The sequence below is a fragment of the Hirundo rustica genome, chromosome 6 (genome assembly GCF_015227805.2).
Source record: "Hirundo rustica isolate bHirRus1 chromosome 6, bHirRus1.pri.v3, whole genome shotgun sequence".
In the NCBI taxonomy this organism is placed as follows: Eukaryota; Metazoa; Chordata; class Aves; order Passeriformes; family Hirundinidae; genus Hirundo; species Hirundo rustica.
In genome coordinates this window covers 15,397,830-15,419,953 of record NC_053455.1, presented here as the reverse complement: position 1 = coordinate 15,419,953, position 22,124 = coordinate 15,397,830, and the positions used below count along the sequence as shown (strand labels likewise).

The window sequence follows — 22,124 nt, the reverse complement described above, 5'->3', positions numbered from 1 at the left end:
TACACTGTAGACACTGTTATTCTACACTCACAGTTGCCTCATCTTCTTAGTTTTCTCCTCCTTTCTAAAAACACTTCTCTTCTGAAACAAGAAACACACTCAGTTTTGTGCTTAGTTTTGGAGACTGGAGTGTGAAGGAGGTGAAGGAAAGGGATAGTTCTGCAGGAATTTTCTGAAGGTCACAGGCACTAAAGGAGTGCATGGCTCATTGCAAGAAACAGAACTGGAACTGCAGGTGAAAAAAACTGAGCGTGGATAGTCAGTAAGGAAGAGAGCAGCTGGGTGGGGGAGGTTAAGTGTGATGCTCAAGATCTAAGCTTTAGGAGTTATTGAACCTGCACACATTTAGGTCTGGGTTTAGCAGTGGATTTCACTAAAGCTCCATGTTACTGTGCTTTCTTGGTAGGTGTCATGCGGCTGCTTTTCCTTGGCAGATTTGGGATTCTTATAGAAAATACATAGAAAAATATTTTCTTATAGAAAATATCATTTAGAGCAAAATAAAATAATAATAGGTAAAAATATAGTTCGGCCAGACATAAGTAAAGCACACTGTGGGGAAGCAGCTTGTGCAAAGTCACTGCACCTCAGTGAGAAAGCCAGGAAAACAAAATGTCTTTTGACTCCTGGCCAGTCCTCCCCTCTGGATTGTGTTGCCTCTTCTTTGGGAGTAAATACAAACAACTGATTTGGCTAAAGCTACATTACAGGGGTGGAAACAGCAATCTCCCTTTCTGACTGCCCAGGCAGGCGCCAGATCTCTGCCCCAAGCCAGCACAGTGACACCACGCCCAGCAGCTCAGTGTGACCGAGCCCTGTGGCCAGAAACAAGGCAGGATCCCACAGCATGCCCTGGCATGGCTGACACTAACCTTGTGGGATAACCTCTCTTGGTTTTGTACAATTGGAGAGGGAAACCAGAGAACAGTTCAGAGTTCTACATATATATGGAAATATGCCAATGCATAAAGCAGAGCAGTCAAGGGATTGTCAAACAAAGCAGGAATGGAAAGTCTGTGCTCCAAATGATTGACAGGCTGAGGGCCAGACCTGCCTGCCTTAATCCTGTTAGCTCACTGGTGAAGCTGATGGGACCCACCAGAACTGAGGTACCCCCCAAAGAGGGGCAAAACATGCTTTCAGCTGCTGAGGTCTTTCAGAGGAGAGCAGGGTTAGAGAGCACAGAGGGAGAATCTGCTCTCTAAAGCATGATCTGGAGAAGCGGTAGCACTTAGAGACCTTGTGGGAAAAAGGCTTTTAAGGAGATTACATCATAGCTAGCTTCTGTATTAATACTCAGCTCTGGCATTTATCTTTACAATGCAAGCTCACATCAGCCACTGCCCTTTGATCTTTGTCCCGTGTTTTTCTAACCAGCAGTCTCCCAAAGAGACGCTGTTTTTCACTCACCATCTGATTCTCTCTCAACATAAAGGACTGAATTGTTTTTACCCTGATTATATCACACCCTGTCACTCTCTGTCCCGAGAGAATGAGAATTGAAGCCTGTGTCTTGCAACGCAACCTCCTTCTTGCAGCAGCACAAGCATTTGGGAGAGCCTCACGGGCATCGTCACATTGCCCTCCACACCCTGGGTCACTGCCAGGCTGGGCAGCACCAAGACAGTCCTGGTGACACCTCCAGGTAGTCCTAAGTGCTGCCTCCCCACGGGAGCCATCGCTCAGGAGAGCCCTGCCAGACCTGGTGGCCTGTTTTGTGAAATGCAGGAGTGGATTGGATTGGATTGGATTGGTGGTTATCTGGTGCCTCTAAGAAACGAGTCACAAGTGCCAAAGAATTTGGTGTTAAATTAGTACTCTGGCATTTATTTTAGAAGGTAATTCGGTTTCCAGAGGTCCTTAGCACTCTGACAACCAGGGTGCTTTAAGTGGGATATGAAGATATACAACCTTAAATTCAATCTTCTGAGTTTCCTGATACAGGCTTTAATCTCTCTGCACTTAAGCAGCATGTCAGTGCAGAAGACAGAAATTCCAGGCTCAGTCCTCCTCCTTGCTTGCTGGGTGATTTTGGGACAATTTCCACTCCAGCCTTGTTTCTCCTTCTCTGGGATGGGAACAGTAGCTCCAGCTTTCTAAACGGTTGCAAGGTGTAGGTATAAAATGTGCAACACAAGGCTGCATGTCAGCACTGTTGCTATTTCTTTCCCAACTGTTTAATAGAACAGACAGGCCCATTTAGAAGTACTTCATCCATACTTCTACAAGAACTAGCTGTAATTCCCTGACCTTCCTGTCAACCACCAACTCAAGGAAATACAGCAGCAAGGCCACGGTCTGTGACAGAACAGCAGAGCACAGCACTGACCTGGGGACAGTAATTCAGTAGTTCTCAGTTCTTTTGAACAGAGGCACCACTGGAAGACACAGAGATGTGCCAGCACAGTACCATCCACTTCATTGCACAAACACACAGTCTAACTCTTCAGTGGCAAGTGATGTGCACAGGCATGTTATGAGCACTTGCAATTCTTCAGTGGGGAAAAATGAACATAATCTGCTTGTCCTGCCAAACTGTGTGACCCCATCATGTTACACTGATGAAAGTGAAAAAAACATCCAGAAAAAAAGAGGCCTGAAAACACTGGACCTTCATGCTAAGTCTGCCATTTCAGCACACTTGGGCTTATTTCCATTAACAAGGACACACACACATGCACATAGACATGCATACAGGTATCTGGGGTTGTTCAGCCTGGAGAAAAGAAGGCTCAGGGGAGACCTTACTGCTCTCTACAACTGCCTGACAGGAGTTGTAGCCAGCTGAGGGTCAGTCTCTCCTCTCAGCAACCAGCAATAGCAGAAGAGAACAGTCTTAAGCTGAAATAGGGGATGTTTAGGTTGGACATTAGGAAGAAGTTCTTTACAAAAAGTGGGATTGGGCATTGGGATTGGCTGCCCAAGGAGGTGGTAGAGGCACCGTCCCTGGGGTTTTTTAAGGAAGGACTGGATTTGGCTCTTAGTGCCATGGTCTGGTTGACAAGATGGTGTTTGGTCATAGGTTGGACGTGAGGATCTCAGAGGTCTTCTCCAACCTAAATGATTCTGTGACTCTGTGAATAACTTCAACAAGGGCAGGAAGAAGTTTGCTTCTGGGAATCAGATATAGAGACTTCTTCAAGCTGCCAGGGAAAAGTACTATCTTTGCTTGAAGGCTTATGGCACTGTGCCCTGAGCCATTTGACATCAAACAAAAATAGGAACCAGTGAAAGAAATAAAGGGCTGCTTTGAAACTGGAACTCATTAGGTACAGGACATGCATTTTCCCACCTCAATCCCATAGCCATTATCACCTCCCAGGTCCACTGCAGTAAAATAGGTATAAAAAGAAATGAGTCTTCTGGACAGTTTCTCCCCCTTCTTGCTTTCAGGCTGTTTCAGATGTTGTTTTAAGGCAGAAGATGGGCTCATCATCAGTACCAGGAATTTCTGGGAGACAAAGGCTCCTTTGCGGAGCAGTGCAACTGCAGAGGGCAACTGATGGGGAAGCAACTTCCAAAAAGCAAAGATATTAAGTAGAAAACTTGCCTCATCCTCCCTTGTGACCTGCTGGCCACCACTTACCTCAGATCGGCAGCGAGGAAGTGATTAGTAAACAGCACATAGAAAACATCTGTCTACTCCAAAATAAGGTGGAGTGAGCCATGGCTTGGGACACTTGCTGAGAGCTAAATGGAAAGCCCATTCAGCATCTGTCTGCATTTTTAGGTCATAAAAGCCCTCAAAAAACTAGCCCTTGCTTCCACTGTGCCTCAGGTACCCTTGGGTGAAATCCATGCCCTGAAAGGTGCCATGAAGGCAGGTTCTGGTGAGCCTGTTAAGGTCCTGTGGTAGTGGCAATTGTATGGACACTGTAAGCACATATAGTGATAGCATTTCCAGCTTGTTAATTCCCTTATCTGCTGATATACTCTCCTTTACATGGGTTTTGCTGAAGCTGTATCATCACTGACATGGGAGTAATAAGACAAGTCATAGTGCTGTTTTTCAGCACGGGTTCATGTCCAGCCCCTCAGGCTGCCTCATTTCATTCATCACTGCATGGTGAGGATGTGGCTGCAGGAGCTGCATCTCACTCCTGGCACAGTCCTCACTCTGTGATCGTGCAGCCTCCTATTCCATGGGACAGGACACAGCTGATCAATTCTGTAACAATTACCATTATTTTGAGCATAATAATAATAATAATAATCTTCAGTGCTTGATACCCACTAGTCTCAAATACAAAGTTGACAGGGATGAAAAAGTATCTCTGTTTCAGATCTGATAACTCTGGGTGTCTGATATTGTAGTTGAGTCTCTTGAGATCTCCCAGCAGGCTGGTGAACAGTGAGAAGCAGCACCCTGGATGATCCTTCCACCATTCACTGGAGGGTGGGCAAGATGTCTCCTTTGTCACAGTATGTCACCCTCAGGCCTTCTGAAAGCTTATCAGACTTTCAGCTCTCACAGTGAACAGACTTTCCAAGGAGGGATGATATAGGCTGAAATTCAAACAGCTAGAACATGATTTCAGGAGTCTACACTCTTACAGTGATGACGAGTCTTTCACTAGCAAATGATTAATGAGATACCTCAGGGCTGGCAAATTCAATCCCACAGAAAGATGACATTTTCTCCATATAATGTTTTATATACAGATTGAATTAAAGTCCAGATTTGCACAGCTTCTGAGAGTTCAACAGTATTCACATGAGTGGTGCCATCAGTCACAAGCTATGCAAAGTTAATAAAATTCTGTGCTACTGGTATTAAGACATTATCTTGTAGATCCTTAACAACTTTTTTAAGAGCTTAAGAACCTCTAGGTAACAGCAAAGATTAGACAAACCTCTTAGTGCTGACACTTTCTCAAAATTAGTGCCTTCAGGGAAGTCTGAGACAAAACCAACTGCAGACTGAATTTCCTAAAACAGATTGTGGAAGACTTGGAAATACTCTGCATATTTTCCTAATGTGTTAATAGGACAGTTTCTAAGGTACTGGTTTGTGTCCATCTCTGAAAAATAAATGGTTTGCCTGTTGGGCACCTCACTATATGAAGAGAGTAACTGTAACAGGCACTTTATATTGCTAAGTGTAGTTGGCTCTAAAGAGTTCACTTTACAAAGAAAGCTATATTGCAAGTCATATGTCTTAAGTTTTATGGAACAGCCAGCTGACTATGCAGCTGATATTTCTGTTGATGTATGGCACCTACATAAACATAATCCTCCTGTTTGATATTATGCGGTTTATTCCTTATATCACTTCAACAACCCAGTTATTGCTGGAATTAAGGGCTACAGTGATCACTTAAAGATGTCCCTGAAGAGATCAATTAATAATTCCCACACCTACTGCTCTTAAGTTCCTTTTCCAAATTGTATTCAGATTCAGCTTAAGGGAAATTAAATTTATGACTCACCCAGAGTAAAATGGAACTGAAATGTGAAAGGCCTTTCAAACCAGGTGTAAATTTAATTCTAATATAAGTAAAATTACATTTATCAACTAATAATTTTTCATGCAGTTTCCATAAAATACAGAATACTTAGAAAGGCAATTACACCACATTAACAGATCGAGGCATTTCACCATGCCAAATGCCCTTACATGAAGCCCTCAATCACCACTCAGTACATTTGGAACTCCCAGAAAACTAAAAGACAAGGCACAGGTTTCTTTACAGTCACAAATGCAAGCAAACTGGTTACAGGTTGCTATCTGCACTGCCCCCAGGCTTTACAGACCATGACTCCCTACTGAACCTGCAGCTGAGGGCAGCCCCCATGTACAGTGATGCCCTGAAAAGCTGAGGCACAGCACCTGCACCTTGTCAAACTGAAACAAGAGTCAAACCAAACCCTCCCTGTGCTTCACTGGCAATTTCCTTTGATAATGGCTGTGAAGTAAAAATATGCATCGCTTCCAGAAGGAAAGGAAAATGTCCGGGGATGATTCAAGAGAATCTGCTCCATTGGTAAAAGTCCAGTTTAACAGCAGCATTTATCAAGGAACAGATCTTTGGCTAAAATTGTTTATAACCAATGAGCTGATGAAATACCAGTTCCATTTAAAAGACACTTCAAAATAATAAAATGATTAATTTTAACAGCTATTAGGGATCCCCAGTTTGCTGCTATATTTATGTAGTTATAATGCAATATGATTTACTAGTTGAAGGGTTAAATTAACTTGCCTAATTATTAGTGACAGATTTTGGCAGCAGCATCAGTTATTAGCCAATATTCATACTGTATTAATGGACACTGTGTTCCTCACTACGGGATAATATCCCAAATTTCCAGACTACTGCTTCCTTGACCTGCTGCATTGACTTAAATATTACCCTTAAGCTGCAATTACACAAGCAGGGCAACACCTTTATATCATGTCCGTAAGAGTGCAATGCACAAAACCCTTACAAGAACATATTTCTGTAGGTCTGCTTTACTGAGGTCAGCTGCTTAGACCTTCCTGCTGGAACAGCTTGTGCCAATTAAGCATTTACTTCTGACTTGTCAAGATGAGGCACAACTCCTTCTGCCAGGAGCAGGTGAACCTACAATTACTTGTAAATCAGCAGCCTCTGACTCATCAGTAACTTCACTGAAGATTTGTTATTTTCTGAATCAGTGAAACGGTAGGCATGTACGAATGGACTGCCATCCACAGAAGGAATTAATGTCTTCAGCTTAGCCAACCCCTTCTTAGGAAAAAAAAAACCAAAAACCAAGATGTTGGAGTATGCATCTCAGAGTAGAAAGGACTACTCTATTGCAGAACCAGCTTAATATGTGATGGTTCTTTTTAAGAATTAGACAATGCTTTTAATCTATAGACAACAGAACTCCCACTGATTTCTGCACTGCAAAAACTAGCCTGAGGCTCTTACTTTTAAATACTTCAAAATGCATTTTCAAGAGAGAGGATTTTTCCATTATATCAATTTATTACAGTATGAAAAATTCAAAACAAATATGCAAGGTCCCAGAGAAGGGGGGGTGGGTGGTGGTATTCATCACTTCCCTAAATAACAATTAGACTTGACAAAACATTTCAGAATTTATTGTGATGAAAAACTCTGGAATGGGAAAGCACTGGAAGCTGTGATTGACCATTTGGTCTTACCAGGGTTTCAAACAGAAAGACACAGATTTTACAACAATTCAATATGAGGAGATGTTAGGTGAAAGAGTGATGGCAGAATCCTATCATGAAAATATTAGTATGAACCTTTCCAGTCTTACCTGCTTTCTAGTCACTAATCCTGCTCTTCAGACTTAATATAACATCTTAGATGCTCAAACTATTGCAAATTTTGTATTTGATTGCTGCTTAACAAATCTCCTCACCATAAATAATTTTCTCATTTTGACTGAGAGGTGAGATGTAATGTTTATTCCTACACCAGAAATAACTGTGCTAAATGGAAAAAAATATCAGGATTTTGAAGTCTTTATGTCTTTGGTGATAAAATCAGAGTGCCTGCAATTTGAGGCAGAAAATCCAATCACTGCATTTCTGATTTAGACAGGTGAATTCTGCTTAATCTAGTCTTGGATGTTGAATTATTTGGTTCACTGTACTAAGAATGAAGGTAGCATCTGCAATGTGAAAACAACAGGATGGGGACCTGGACCAGACTCTACTTCTGCCATCATCCATGGCTCCAGGCTCCAGGCTGTGGGGTTGGGGTTCAATTTAGATTTGAAAGCCTCCAAATCCTACAGCCAGTTCTGAGAGTCACATTCCTCCAGTAACACAAAAGTGTATGTGGGAGACGACAAGAATTAAATTTTGGTTTTGCTTTGTAAATTATGAACAATGCTCTCACACAAGACTGCAATTCACAGCATGACAGCTGTGTTACCAAAACTGGAAGGGCTTCCCTGTTTCAGCATTCTGTTTGCATTTAAAAAAAGTCACTGTCTAGACCAGACTCTCTCTCACAGTAGCAGTCACTACTGTAAATGTCTTCATGCAGGAGACAAAGTGTCCCCTGCGATTTTGGGGCTACTGTAGTTCTCTGCTGTTCAGTTTAGGTAGTCACTATGCTGTATGCAGGATGGAGGGAAATGTCTTCCCCATATTATAAAACAAACTCAGCCCTGCCTGTTTGCAAACAATCCCTTTGGGCATCACTTGGGAGAAATTCACCCAAGATTCCTCAATTATGTCCAAATATCTCAAAACTATGCTGAACAGGTCTTTCAGGCAGAAGGGCAGTAGGTTAAGGCTGGTCCTGCCAGATGAGACCTCAGGGCCAGCAGCTTTGCTGTGGGTCCTTGTAAAGATAGAAATCCATCACAAGATGAAATGCCTAACCAAGGGGAAACTTAAACTCAGAGCTCTCTGAGAGGCTGAACTCCTATTGCAGCAGCCTAAATCAAACTGACCCGAGCTGATTATCGGGCATCTCATATTTGGAGACACATTGTGGCCTCCAGGAAGATTTCAATTCATTTTGCAATCACAGCTTCCCCTCAACTCCTGGGGGATAATCAGACCTCTGCCAAGGACAAAAGTTCTTTAGGCATTGAGTAGGCAAACACATCAGCATCCAAGTACAAGAAATGTAGTGGTGAGCATCAGGGACCATGCTCAGCTTTCCTGCTGGAATAGCGACGTGGAGAGAGTATTCAGCAGAAGGTTCAAACTCATTCTTCTAATCCACACTGGATAACCTGTGCATTCTACCATCAGGATTTAGGACCTAGAAAATCCTAAAGAAAACTAATTTCTTATTCTTTTATGTTCCTAGAGCCATACAATGTTTATTTCTCTAACAAGTTCTTGCTGTGAAAGGCTGTTTTAACAATTAGCAAGACAAATCTGAAACCTTTCATTACTTGAAAATCTAAGCAAAGTTTAAGAAGTTCCAGACTATTCCTATTCTTCAGATTCCTGCCTGATATACACACACTGTGGCAGTCCAGAGATGAGTGGGGGTCAGGGGATGGTATTAGGACTGGTGCTGTTTAATACCTGTGTCAGCAACACGGACACTGGGATTGGGCACATCCTCAGCCAGTTTGCCAATGACACCAAGATGTGTCATGCAGTCAACACGCTGGAGGGAATGGATGCCACCCAGAGGGAGCAGATGCCACCCAGAGGGACCTTGACAAGCTTGAGCAGTGGGCCTGTGCAAACCTCGTGAAATTCAGCAAGGTCCTGCACCCATGTCAGGGCCATCCCAAGTACAAACAAAATCTGTGAAGAGAATAGATTAAGAGCAGTCCTGACGTGAAAGGCTTAGGGGTGCTGGTGGACAGGAAGTTTGACACAGCCTGGCAATGCGTGCCCACAGCCCAGAAAGCCAAGTGTGTCCTGGGTGCATCAACACCAGTGTGACCAGCAGGTCAAAGGAGGGGACTCTCCCCTCTACTCCACTCCCATGAGACCCCATCTGCAGAACCATGCTCAGCTCTGGGTCCTATATAAGGAGGACATGGATTCACTCCTCTTGGAGTGAGTCCAGAGCGGGGCACGAAGATGTTCAGAGGGCTGGAGCATCTCTTCTATGAGACAGGCTGAGAGAGTTGGAGAAAGCTCTAGGGAGACCTTACAGCACCATTCAGGACCTGAAGGGAGCCTACAAGAAAGCTTGAGGGACATTTTACAAGGGCATGTATGGCTAAGGACAAGGGGTAGTGGAATTAAACTGGAAGAGCATAAATTTAGAGTAGATATTAGGAAGAAATTCTTTAGTGTGTGGGACATGAGGCACTGGAACAGGTTGTCCAGAGAAAAGGTGGATTCCCCATCCCTGGAAGTGTTCAAGGTCAGTTTGGATGGGGCTTTGAGGAACCTGGTGTAGGAGAAGGTATTACTGCCCATGGCAGGGTCTGAAACTAGATGATCTTTATGGTCCCTTTTCACCTGAACCATTCCATGAATCTATGATCTGTCCCAAAAGATCTGAATGTCCTTAGCTTTCCTACTTGCACTGAAGGGATCTTGCATGCTTTCTGAAATTAAGCTATACATCTAAGCTTATATAGCTGCCAAAAGGTTTCACCCTCCTTGTAGCTGGTTATTTTTATTTTGGCATTTTCACCAGTCCAAATAATTAGTTAATTAGATGCTCTGTCTCCAGAGATAAAGATTTCACTCTGAAAAACAAAATGATACAATTACTGCATGGAGATTAGAGTCCTCTGCAGTGATGTCATTCACTTTGGTTTTGCACTGACATGATTGTGCTTGATCTCAGCTGACAGCTCAGGGCAAACATCCACGAAGGTCAGGAGCTGTACAGACTTCACTGTGTACCCAAGTGAGAACATTCAACCATCAGAGAAAGGTTCACGTATCCAGACTCAGCTTAAGTCTCCTCTAAATTTTGACTGAAGCAATGTTTGACTGAACACTTCATCCATCCAGAGAGCAGATGGCAATACCATGGACCCCTCACCCAATATGGGAGAAGGATAGAGCAGAGACAGAAAATGTTGCTCACCAACAAATGAGGAGTACATGCAAGAACATCCTTTCTCTTCCTTGTATCATTTTAAAGAAGTCACTTCTGAATTTTTTTTTCATAAGACCTTACACAGGTTAAAACTGATACTGACTTCAGTGTGTATCTAGCTCTAACCCCTTCCCCCTTTTCCTGTTTTGAAAGCCTGGCTTTTACTTCCAGACCAAGTCCTTTCTTCTTTGCAATGCCCCTGGAGAAACCTGCATGCTCACAGAGTATTTAGGGGTTGACAACAGCAATTTTTCAGATTTTTAAGGGTCAACATCATTCGAACTAGCTTAACCTCATGGGTCCATGAAGCTGGGTTAGAAATGCTGCCTAAACAAGTATTCCATCCACCTTGTCTTAGTCTTGGCTGAAATCCAGAGACAAGGAGGAAAGCAGATGGAGAGAAAAAGACACAGTTAATTAAAGGCCAGGTTCTGAGCATCTCTACCGCCTTCAGGTCTTTACAGACATATCTAGGGAACACACTCAATTTCACTGAAAGTTCCTTCTTCCTTTGCTGTCAGCATCTAAGTTTAGTTGGCCTTAGGCCCCTCAGAGCCTCATGAGCTTTCCCTTCACTTCATCAATGAGCAGTTTTCTAGGCATGGGTTAAAGAGCAGGCTGCTGCTTGCATTAAGGGGAGTTACTCCAGAAACATCAATGTGCCAAACCGTCTGGAGGAACTGCCATGGGCTCAGGGACCATGTCTCCTGACAGGCCTCACCATCACACAGTCCCCACCATCCTAGTTACTTCCAGCATGGGCTGGAGTCCCTCTCCTCAGAGCCCCTTGCTAAGGTACACATCTATTTCGAATCAGACAGCATTATCTCAATGGGATGACAAAAAACTGCATCTGAAACGAAGCTCAGGAAAGTCAAAGCTCAAAGAGTCCATGTGTCCCACTGCAGGAAAAGGTAAGGGTGAAGCAGCAATACTGAAAGACTCAGCAAGCACAGGGAGCAGCATGGCTGATGGTAGCTTTCATTTGGATGCTGTAAGGCAGACGGATTCCCAGGAGGAGGCACAGGGTTATGCTGCCCTGATGGAATTAGCTGCAGAGCAGAGGCAGTGCAGCCAAGAGCAGGGGTTGGATGCGGCACCATAAATGCACGTGGTCCACACGAAGGAGTTAGAAATGTGGGGAAAGGAGACCTGGGGTCACCCCTGTAGGAGGACAAAAGCAGTCTGTTTAATTTCCCATATTCATATAGTTTCATTCATTTATTCAGTGCCTCCTCAGGATGTGTTGAAACACTCCCCACACATTCTTGATGGAAATACACAACTGTAACAGGGAGGTGTCTCCTAAACCAGGGAAAGCTGATGCTCCTAACTCTGCTTGTGGTTTTAGACTGCCTGCTAAGCTGTGTGATTCTACTCATTTTCTGCAGAGGGAATTAGGTTATTTCCCCTCAGAGTAAACACAGCATTTGCCAGCTATTATACGCGAATTCCAGGATTCTCTGCATTTAATAGATTTTGTATAAATCTATCTGCAGGAAGCAGAGCTAAAGATTTGTTGCTGGATCAACCTGTCAATATTCAAGCGTCTAAAGAGACACTGAACATACTATAATTGTGCCTGAAAGTCCTCAAGCACAATAAAAGCCTTTCAGGGAGTGATTCATCTGCTCACAAACAGTTATGAAGTGCCATCCCATACAACCAGGTAGGGTTTGTAAAACAATCAGGTGGGACTAATAGATAGGACACATCAGAGGGTTCTCTGATTCTCCACAACAGAGCTGGAGGCTACATCAAAGAGCACTAGATGCTTCATATAGCAGATAACTAAATGTCAGTGTCTGTAGCGACTGGAGAAACAGGATTTTTGCATCTATCGGCTTTAATCACCCAGACCAAACCATGGTAACTGCTTTATAGTTGATCACAAACTCCAGCAGCATTCAGTTTGATTGCAGAGAGAGCTCTTAAGGACAGTGCCTAGCAGACTGCAGCCTTTTGTGGCTCACAAAACTCTGAAAGCAATTCCAGCACCTTTATGTGGTACCTCATGGCACAGACACTGTTCGTGGTAAAGGTAAAAATCCTGCTGCTCCTGCACTGCTGCTTTTTGGCAGATGTCATTCCAGTACTAAACTTTATTCACTTAGAAAGTGCAAAGTGCAAGTCTAGCATCAACCACTTCACAGTAGCTTTTGCCTCTTTACTTCCCTCTCCTCTGAATACCATTTAAAAGCAGTGTCTATAACATCAATATTTAACCACGAGGCTTGTTCTTTCTCCCAAGGAAGGGGATTGCTGTACACACAGACTAAATCACTGTGCCTAGACAGCTGATGATAATGAAAGCATCATTCAGGATGAGACACTTGATTGCTACTCTAAAGCTTACCAGTGAAAGAAATGTGTAATTTCTTTTCTTCATTGTATTTGAAATGAAGCCACTTTCTTAAATATTAGTCATCTGGATTTATATAGCTCATTTTTAGAACTGTGTTAGCACCTGGCAATCCAGCCTGAGAAAGCATCAGGCTATCCCAGTCACAGGCCCATTTGATTTCTTGTTCTTCTTTCTGCAATGTGTGACAGACTCCTTTTTTTCTGACGTGATTTAGTTCCCACTTGACAGGGGACAAATGCACTCAGAGCAGCTGCCTGATGGAGAGGAAGCAGCCTGGCAGTGGTGCTCCCTTCCCAGTGCAGCTGGTCAGCAGGGCTAGTCCCTGTGCCAACACTCTGCCACATCTCATCCCCCTCAGGACAACAGGGTACCCCAGGCACAAGAAAAGAGAGTGACAAAGTACTTTATTTTCTGGCTGTGATACAAAGATCAAGGTAATTTTCCATATTACCGCCCATGACATTTTCCTGAATATTGAAAGAGATTTCTCCTGCTATAAAAACTATCCCTCTCTGCTTTCCCAGCTGTCTTTGTACTTCCTTTCCCAAGTGTTTCACTGTTGGTTTTTCTCTGCCTTTGCCTTAATTTTCTGCAGTGTAGCACAAGTACAAAGCGTGCTCCTGGCAGAAAAGACACTGAAAAATTCTGCCTGTCCTCTGCCTGACTAAAAGCTCTGCAGAAGCCTTCTTCATGTCTTCTGCACATCTGGAGATGGCACTGATAAAGACCATCAGCCAGATGATGATACCTAATGATTTACTTTTTCTTGGAGGATGTGCTGAGGATACTGGATACACTTTGCAACACTGCTCTCAGGAGATTTTATATAAGCAGGGAGAGGAATTAATAGGCAGTTTTATAGGGAGAGACGAATTTATGAAAATGCATAAGCGTTAAGGAGATTTACTGGAATACCAAACACCTGGGACCCAGCCTGGGCCACTGAACACAGTGGGTGCACACAGAACCAGGAAGGTCTCTCCCACTGTGCAGGGACCACGGGGACAGATACCACTCTCCAGAAATTATCTGTATGTCAGGGATCATAGGAATACTGAAAAGCAGCTGCAGAATTAGCCAGCAGGAACTGGGCAAGGGGATGTATGGCTGGAAATAAGCAGGAGCTTGGATGCACTGGGTAAGGCTTAGGAGCACTGATTCGTGTGAAGAGAAAGACAAGAGTGTGTGTGCATTAGTGGGAAAACTGCTCACTTGCCATTGACTCCTGACACGCCTCCTATTTTTGTAACAGTTGTAAGCAATTTAAAACCAGTGAGCCTGACTCACTGCTATGGTAAACTGTAGCGCTCCAGTGTCTTGACAACAGTCAAACGTACTGAATGGTCTAGACAGAGTGTTTGGATTTTAAGTCTGCTTATAAATTAATTTGCCTTGGGGCACCCAGACCTTCAAGCTGCACACCTGGCAAAAAAAGGGGGTCACGCAACTCACGAGGCAGCACAGCGCTGTGTCTCTGTAGGAAAGCATTTCCAGGGCTAGGGGATTAGGGAACCATTTCAAACCAGGGAATCATACATAACACAACGAAAGGAGGGAATTTCTCTGGCTTTCCTCCAAAAGCCAAACATTATTCATTGATCAGAAAACAGATCTCCGTCTCTCCTGAGCTCATTTCTTCTTCCATTGGCTAAGTGGAAAATGACAAAGGAGCGAGCTGTGCCCTTTCGCACACCCTTTCTCCTGTCTGCCCAGGTGTCCCCGTCGCTTTGCCCTCCTTCAGCACACCACGGCTGAACCAGGAGCTACTTACTTGGCACCGCTAGCAACCTCGGGGGCGGCGGAGGTGGAGGAGGCGGTGGTAACAGTGGAGGTGGCCTGCACTGGCAAATTTCCTGGCAGCTCTCTGTAAATTTCTCTGCTACAGGCTTGGAACATGACTTCTGGGGCTCACCCTGAGTGATCTGTGAAGAAACAAGTCATTGCATGAGCAGCAGAACAGTGAAAACTGATGAATGTGTTTTCAGACTTAAGTACCTGAGGGACACCTTAGACCTATAAGTGAGAACTGAGCTGAAGTTCCTAAGATGTCCCTTCCCTACCTGGCCCCCATTTTTAATATATATATATGTATATTTAATATTAAACACCATATCTTCAAGACCTCTTTCCCTCTGTCAAATTTGGTTGAGGTTGGCCAGCTGGTTTCTGAGTTATTATGGGGTAAGGAGAAGGCAGGCAGTGCCAGACAATACGATTGCATAAGCCCTCTTTCCTTAGGAAAGCCATCTAGCAGCATGCATTATTCACAGGGTCATTGCTGCAAGCCAAAGAGAGCTAATAAAAATTACAAGACGGTTAGGGTCAGGATTATGTTCCTTTTCCTTATGGCAGAACTGAAAGCCTGAGGACATCCCTCCTCCGCTTGGCCAGCCTCACTTGGAAGTTCAGAGAACATTTCACAGGGTGTTTCACTTCCTGCCATGAGGAGAGGCTACCCGCATTTTAATCATCCGTGGACCACAGCAATAACATGGTTTAAATGGAAATGCCACATTGCAGCCTCCTGTGAGATGCAGTGTTGGCTAATAATAAAAGTGAAGATGAGGCAGTGCAGAACCCAAGCATAAGCATCACTTGGCCATGGGCAATGATTTAGCCAGTACTGGTGTACGATACATTCAGTAGCTCGATCTAGTCATGACAAGGACTATTTATTAACAACATAATTTTCTTATCATAGTAGTATTTATATAACCAGGGATTCAAGGATTATTCAGTAAAATTCGGTAAAATATAATTCTACAAAATGGAGTCAGTCCCCAATGAAAAGGAAATTTGCTGAGCATCAGAGAAGCTTCTGAGAGGTGTTAACTTCAGAGGTCTCGAAGCCAGCTCTTTTTGAATGACTTATACAGTATACAATTTCGGAGAGACAAAGCAAAGCCTAAAAGATTAATAAGCATGTTATCTAACAAGCACTTTGAATGTAAGTATTAGGAGACCGCCTGGGACTGACTTGTGTCCTGCTGAAGCTAAGGACAGTTATGCTAGCATATTGTCTTGTACAGTTTGGTCTCAGGCGGGTTATTGTCCTAATAGTTTTGGCCTAACATCATCTTCTTTAATTGGCTTTTTTTTCCACAACATGTTGGTCATTACAAAGAGGATGTCTCACGCCATGCTTTCTGATCCGTTTTAGGCAGGCTGCTTCTGCCTCTCGGGCAGGGTCACCCAGGGTTTCCTCCTCCCCTCTTCTCTCTCCTGCCCAAGTTCTGCTTCCCTTCCCCTGCCGGCTCCAGGCTCACAGTCTGTCTCCTCTCCCCTTTCGACCTTGGCCCCAGCACAGCCAGCGTGCCTCTTCCACTGCCCACAGCTGGGCACCAAGGGGGCTGCACTGCCCTGCAGGAAAGCTGTATACAGTCATTTCAGAGATTTCTGGCCAAAAAGAGAGACGTGGCTAATTAAAACAACATCGCTGCACAAAGGACGTGTTCACATGCGTAGGAGGTTTCTAAATGCAGAAAGACGCATTACTCTGGCCTCAGGGAAATGGAGGTAGGGTTTGTTGATTAAATATTATCAGGAGGGAGGAAAGAATAGAAAAGGCTACATGTAGCTAAGTTGGAAGGACAGCTCAGCACAGCATAAGGCAGAAGGCTCAGTTCTTTAAACAGCTTGTCTAAATCTATTACCAAACATAGGGAAAAACAAATTCAGCACAAGTGCTTTCCAACTTTCCCCTTCACCGTCAGGTAACAGTAAGAGGGTGGTTACAGACCATCCCAGACAGCTTCCAGGAACTTATATAAACTCTCTGAACACTCTAATGAATCAAAGTCACTTGGCTGCATAATCCCTCACGACTAGTAATAAATCTGTCCGCTAAGAAGGTTTATTTGTTTTTAAAGTAAGTGATCCCAGGCAGCAGAATATCCTCCATGCTGCTTCGGCTCTTCCATCACGGCTCACATGAGGGGCTGGGGCTCCAGGCACGCTCCCAAGAAGAGCCCTGCGAGGGAAGCATCCCTCCTGTGCAGTGTTGGGGGCATACCTGTGGTACCTCCTTGTGCAACAGGTGTGACAAGATTTACGGTGCTGACAGAAGGAGGTCGGGCAACACCTCTGCGCTGGTGTCAGCAGCTGATCAGGAAGCAGCTGTTAACTCCTAGCTACAGCTACTGGCCCCCACCTAGGCCCTTGGTTATTGACCCCTGAGAGCTCACTACAGCCTTGCAGGGGGCAGTGTGATGGGAAAGGATGGACAAAGGGAAGGATAACATTGAGCAGACTTGGAGCCAGCTTCATCTGCAGATCTTTGCATAAGTGTTTCATTTGCAGCTTTGCATATGTGAGTCTGAAGACAGTGCTGGTATAGCAAAGCTACATTGACTTACTGCTCTAACTTAATATCAACCAGAACCAAAGGCTTGCTCTGTCTTTTTTTAGAGCTATTGACTGCTTTTAAATCCCTGGAGGCTCTCCTACCTTAAGCTGGTAATAGAGTGTCCTCAGAAAATAATAGTTAATTTTCTCAATTACTTTACAGGCAAGATTAACCCTGTAATGGGCAGTCACTTGCTGCTCCTGTCTACTTTAAAAATATTATTTTAGGAAAAAAAAAAAAGAATAAAAAATTAAAAGTTGCTTTGTTTCTCAATACTTTAGCCTGAACCTCTATAAAAAATTCCCATGATCATTTTTAAATAGTCAGGAAAGAACTGACATTTAAAACCACGGGCTTTATCACCTATTTGTTTCCCTTCTCCTGTCACTGGGCAAAATGTGTGGTTGTTAGGAGATAGAAGTAGAAACATAAATATTACCTTGTCAGGGGTTTATCTTAAAGGCTTAGTTTTAAAATCAAAGATATTTTAAGTTGGTCGAAATCAGCCAGGAAAAGCAAAGACCCAAATTGAGGTTGAGGGCCTCGGGGAGGAGAGAAATAGTCAAGGACTGCAGCAGGAGGACAGAATAGTAACAGTAATATAAAGCAGCAGATAACAGTAGCAAGATAGAATCAGGGAGAAAAAAAGAAGGCATTTGGCTCCTTTTCAAGGAAAAAAAATCCCCCTGTTGATGTCTATTAGTCTTCTTATGAAAGAAATGAAGGCTATTACTTGTGTCTTCTAAAGGTAAGCAGAAAAAAAACACTAGAAAATATGCTTTAGGGAACTCTGGCAGGAAATGATGAAATAATACTCCATTGTTTCTTTCTTACTGTCTGCAATTCAAGGTAAGCTGCCTTTACAGCATGTGGCAGGAAAAGAAAAGAATTTTGAAAGAGCCACACCTTTCTATGGCCAGGTCACCTAAATGAATCTGGCCGCAAACTTTACTGTTTATTTGTTCTTGTGGACTCTTCCATGGCCCCAGAACGGCTTAGGAAGACCTTTGCAGGTGAGGTGTAACTGGAAGCCCACCAGGCTGCCAGGCACTTTGCGGCACAGAGGTTGCCTTGGCACGGGATCACCTTTGGAGATGGATCCACAGGGCTTGCTCCCTAGCTCTTCCAAACATTCCTCCAGGTGCCATGAACACATTTTCTTTACCTATCTGAAACTTGGTTGCTTGTTTGGCACGAGGATTTCTTAACACACTGAGAAGTTGGCCAGACATATGCTGCCTGCACTTCAAGCTGATGCATTTTTTTTCCCTGCTCTGAAAATACATGGAGTTGACTTTATGGATTTGTGCATTTGATGTGAACGTGTTTTGCAAAAAGGACAAATGTTTTAAAATACTTATGGAAATGGAGAATCTGATCCACAAATGTCCAGGGAAGAACAAACAGAAAGTGGTAACTGGTGGTTTCCTTTTGCAGTCTCTGTTGAAGTTTGTGCCTGTGGAACATTTCTCTTTAATCCAATATTTCTTTTCGAAACAGTGATCCTAGTCCTGCTTTGCATACAGTGGAAGAATAAATCTGCATGTGGTGAGAACTGTTTAGTATTTCAGTAGAGTCCCATGGGGTTGCAGCAGTCCACAAGCAGGTTCTACAGAGTGGGATGGGAAAAGAGGATTAACACAGTCCCTGGAGGGTGGCCTTCTTGTGACTTTTTTAATCAGGTAAAAGGAGGAAAACTTTAACAGAAAAGTGCAGTTGACTGAAAAGGCACAGAGACCTCTAAAAGCCTGCTGATGTGGCAAGAGCTTTGTCTCTTGGAAGCAGTCTACAGAGATGAGATGAGATCTCAACATTGCTGCATAAATCCCAGGACAGCTCAGTGCAATTCACATCAGTTAATCCAGGACCATGTTTACAAAAACAGAAAAAAGTGTCCCTGCTATTTATCATGACCCTTTCTGCTATTTTTTTAAATTATGTCAAAAGCCTCTGACAGGATCATCCCTCCTGTCACAGAACTGGCTACCACACTAATAAGAAAAGATTGTGGCCTTTTTTTGGTTTTGTTTTTAGTAAGATAAATGCTTCTCCTTTGATTAGCATCTGGCTGATTCTCTTAAGTGTCTCAAGGCAAGGCCTGAGGAGGGAATGCTGAAGTGGGAGGGAAGGCTCTTCCACACTAAGTCATTGTGGGGACAAATGAGTGAAGAGGGGCTGGGGGATGTGAGAAAACAAGACTGTTGCTATAGATGGCGCAGGGGCAGGGGAGCCACGATGCAACATTACAGAATTAGTCAAGGAGAGAATGGCTTGTGAGACTGAAGATAAGAGCAAGGACTGTGACTCAATATGGGAAAGGGAATCATGGGAGGGGTTCAACGATGGAGTTTCAGTCACAGGAAGGATGGAAGGCTGGCATCCCAGTGAGCATTCCACACCTGCCCTTCTCATTGGAACCTGCTGATGGGAGCCCTAGATAAAGCCTAGTTTAGGGAAAACTGGAAAAAAGCTGGAGTATGAGCAGGCTTATTGTCTGTTCTTCCAGAGAAGAGCAAGCAATAGCACAAGTACAGTTGATGAATGGGACATTCATCCAAATTCCAAATTAGTGCAAGGAAAGGCTGGAGGGCTCCTTGGCTTTTGCATTTCTCAGAGCCTGTTTCAATTTTTATAAACGTAGTTGTTTTTGAAAGATTGTTTTAGGTCATGTGAGTAGTTTGCCAGAAAGATGTTTATCCTAGGTTTTGGGGGTTTTTTTCTCAATTGACTGAGAGGAGAGAGGTTGCAGGAAGCATCCCATCTGTGCTTCTCTGAAAAAATTCACTTACAGCTGAACTTAAGATTAGCTACCTAAATACTTGAGGAGGACAGCAGGAAGGTTAGCGCCGGCAGAAATTTTTACGACAGGACATTGGTTTAAAGGTTGTTTTTGTTGTATTTCTGTTCATTTTAATCCATAAGGAGCACAAATCCTCTTTGTCATTCATGGCAAGAGACAAGATGCTAAAACAAACATATCTCCTTAATCTCTTGGGATTCACTAAGTTTAGATCAGGCAGTAAAAGATGTGGAGTCTCCACTTGGTTTTTCCAAGAAAGAAACTGTAATTGGTCTGTTCTTGAACGGCACTTGGCTGGCTCATCAATCACTTCTCTGAAGACATATATTATAAATAAACTTTAAAATATCAAAGTGACGCATTTGTGCTGAGCTTTGCTGCTGTTCTGATTCTCCAAACTGGATGGGCGCTCTCCCTCCCTGTGTACCAGTTTCTCCCAGTCTCTCTCGCTGGCCACCCACATTACAATCAAGGTCACACAACACCACAGCGTCGGAGTTGGCAAAAGCTGATTCAGTCCTTTCCCCAGGAAATCCTCACTTCAATTCGCAATCAATACCGAAAACCCACGGCAAGGCACGACCGCCGGGGCTCCGCTCCGCCGCTGCCTCTCTCCGTGCATCTTGCCGCCTACAGCAAAATGCGCTTCCCAACCCTCCGACCGCCGGCGCGCCGAAGAAAGTCAACTCCATCCTGCCGGGACCGAACACTCTCGCACCGAGTTCAGCGCTCCGGGGCTGGCGGCGGCCGCCCGTCCCGCACACCCGCCGTCCCGCAGCTCCCAGCAAGGGCGGCCCTCTCCGGACAGCAACAGCTCTCCCGGCTTTGGGGCCGCCTGCGCGACCACCGCCCCGCCACGGCCTCCTCCCCGCGGTGCCGGGGGTGCCGGCGGGGCTCTGCCCGCGACCCCGCTTCTCCCCCGCCCCGGCCCCGCCGCCCCCCGCGCCCGCAGCTGCCAGCGGGCTCGGACGGCCCTACCTGGAGGGACCCCCAGAGCGGGTGGAGGGCACAGTGCAGCAGCAGGGAGGGCCAGCAGCGGCGGAGCAGCCCCAGCAGCTGCCGGAGCAGCATCCCTCCTGGGCGGACGGGCGGGGGCGCGGGCTCCGGGCGACCTGGGGAGGGAGCAGAGCGAGCCGGCTGCAGAGGCGTTGGCTCGCACCCATCCCCGGAGCGCGACTGTCCCAACTTTAATTCTGGAGGGGAGGGAGGGAAGGCGGGAGGGAAAGGCGGAGGGGGGGGGGGTGGGGGGGAGGGAGGCAGGGAGATGGGCGGGTGGGGAGGGGAAAGAGTGGTCGGGAAAACCCTAGAGCCCTGCAAGTCCCGGCTCCCTCAGCAGGGAGCCGCGCCTCCACCCCCGCCGTGCCCGCCTCCCTCCCCGCCCGCCCCGCCGGTTTCCCCTTCCCGGGATGCTCCGGCTGTCGCCGCCGGCAGCCGCTCCGTGCCGGGGGCTTCCCGAGCGCTCACCGCTGAGCCCGGGGCTCCCGCACACTCGGGAGGGGAGCGGGCGGCGGGAAAAGTTTGGAGCCGGGCGCGGAAAAAAGAGGCAGGGTCGGGGCCGGAGGGCAGAGGCGGGGAGAGCGGCGCGGCCGCGCAGCCCGGGCGCTGCATCTCCCCCCAGCCCGCCGCCGCTGCTGCAGTGATTTTTCAAGCCCATCGAGGCAATCCCTTCCGCGCACGGCTCCCCTCGTCTCTCCCTCCCCGCCCGGGCTCCTCCCGGCGGCAGCTGCCCCCGGCGGCTCGGGGACCTGCGGGAGCGGAAAGCGCCGCACCCGCCCCGAGCCCTCCCCGCAGCCGAGAGCGGGACAGACCCGAACGGGAAGCGCGGCATGAACCGGCACCCCCGTGCTGGAGGAGCCCCATCCCGAACAGGAGGCTTTGGGGCTGGTAGTTGTCGGTGTTCACCCCTTCTCTCACGAGTGATGCAAGGACCCGTCCTGTGACAGACGGGACACGGGGCTGGGTCGGCCCGGTGTCTCTGGGATGCAATAGGGAACACGCTTCATGGCATTTGTGGTTCTACGTTCTAACAAAATACGTGAAAATGTGTAACAGTGCATGAGGGGAAGTGGATAGACCACCCCCCAATATCAAGGCACCACAGTGCGGCTTCCCCACAGGAAGGAAACAGTAGAA

General features: G+C 45.6%; 1 protein-coding gene across 2 annotated transcripts in view; it reads right to left on the bottom strand.

Annotated features, from left to right (window-relative positions):
• Positions 1-21,197, bottom strand: part of PRIMA1 (proline rich membrane anchor 1) — a 50,914-nt gene extending 29,717 nt beyond the window's left edge. Inside the window, exons 1-2 of one of the 2 annotated variants that reach the window (XM_040068336.2) lie at positions 20,970-21,197; positions 14,618-14,768 (exon numbers count right to left, since the gene is read on the bottom strand). In XM_040068336.2, coding sequence (XP_039924270.1) covers positions 14,618-14,768; positions 20,970-21,062 — 244 coding nt within the window. In that variant the 5' untranslated portion in view covers positions 21,063-21,197. The remainder of the gene's footprint in view (positions 1-14,617; positions 14,769-20,969) is intronic. The other variant, XM_040068335.2, reaches the window with a different exon arrangement.
• Between the last annotated feature and the right edge of the window lie 927 nt (positions 21,198-22,124).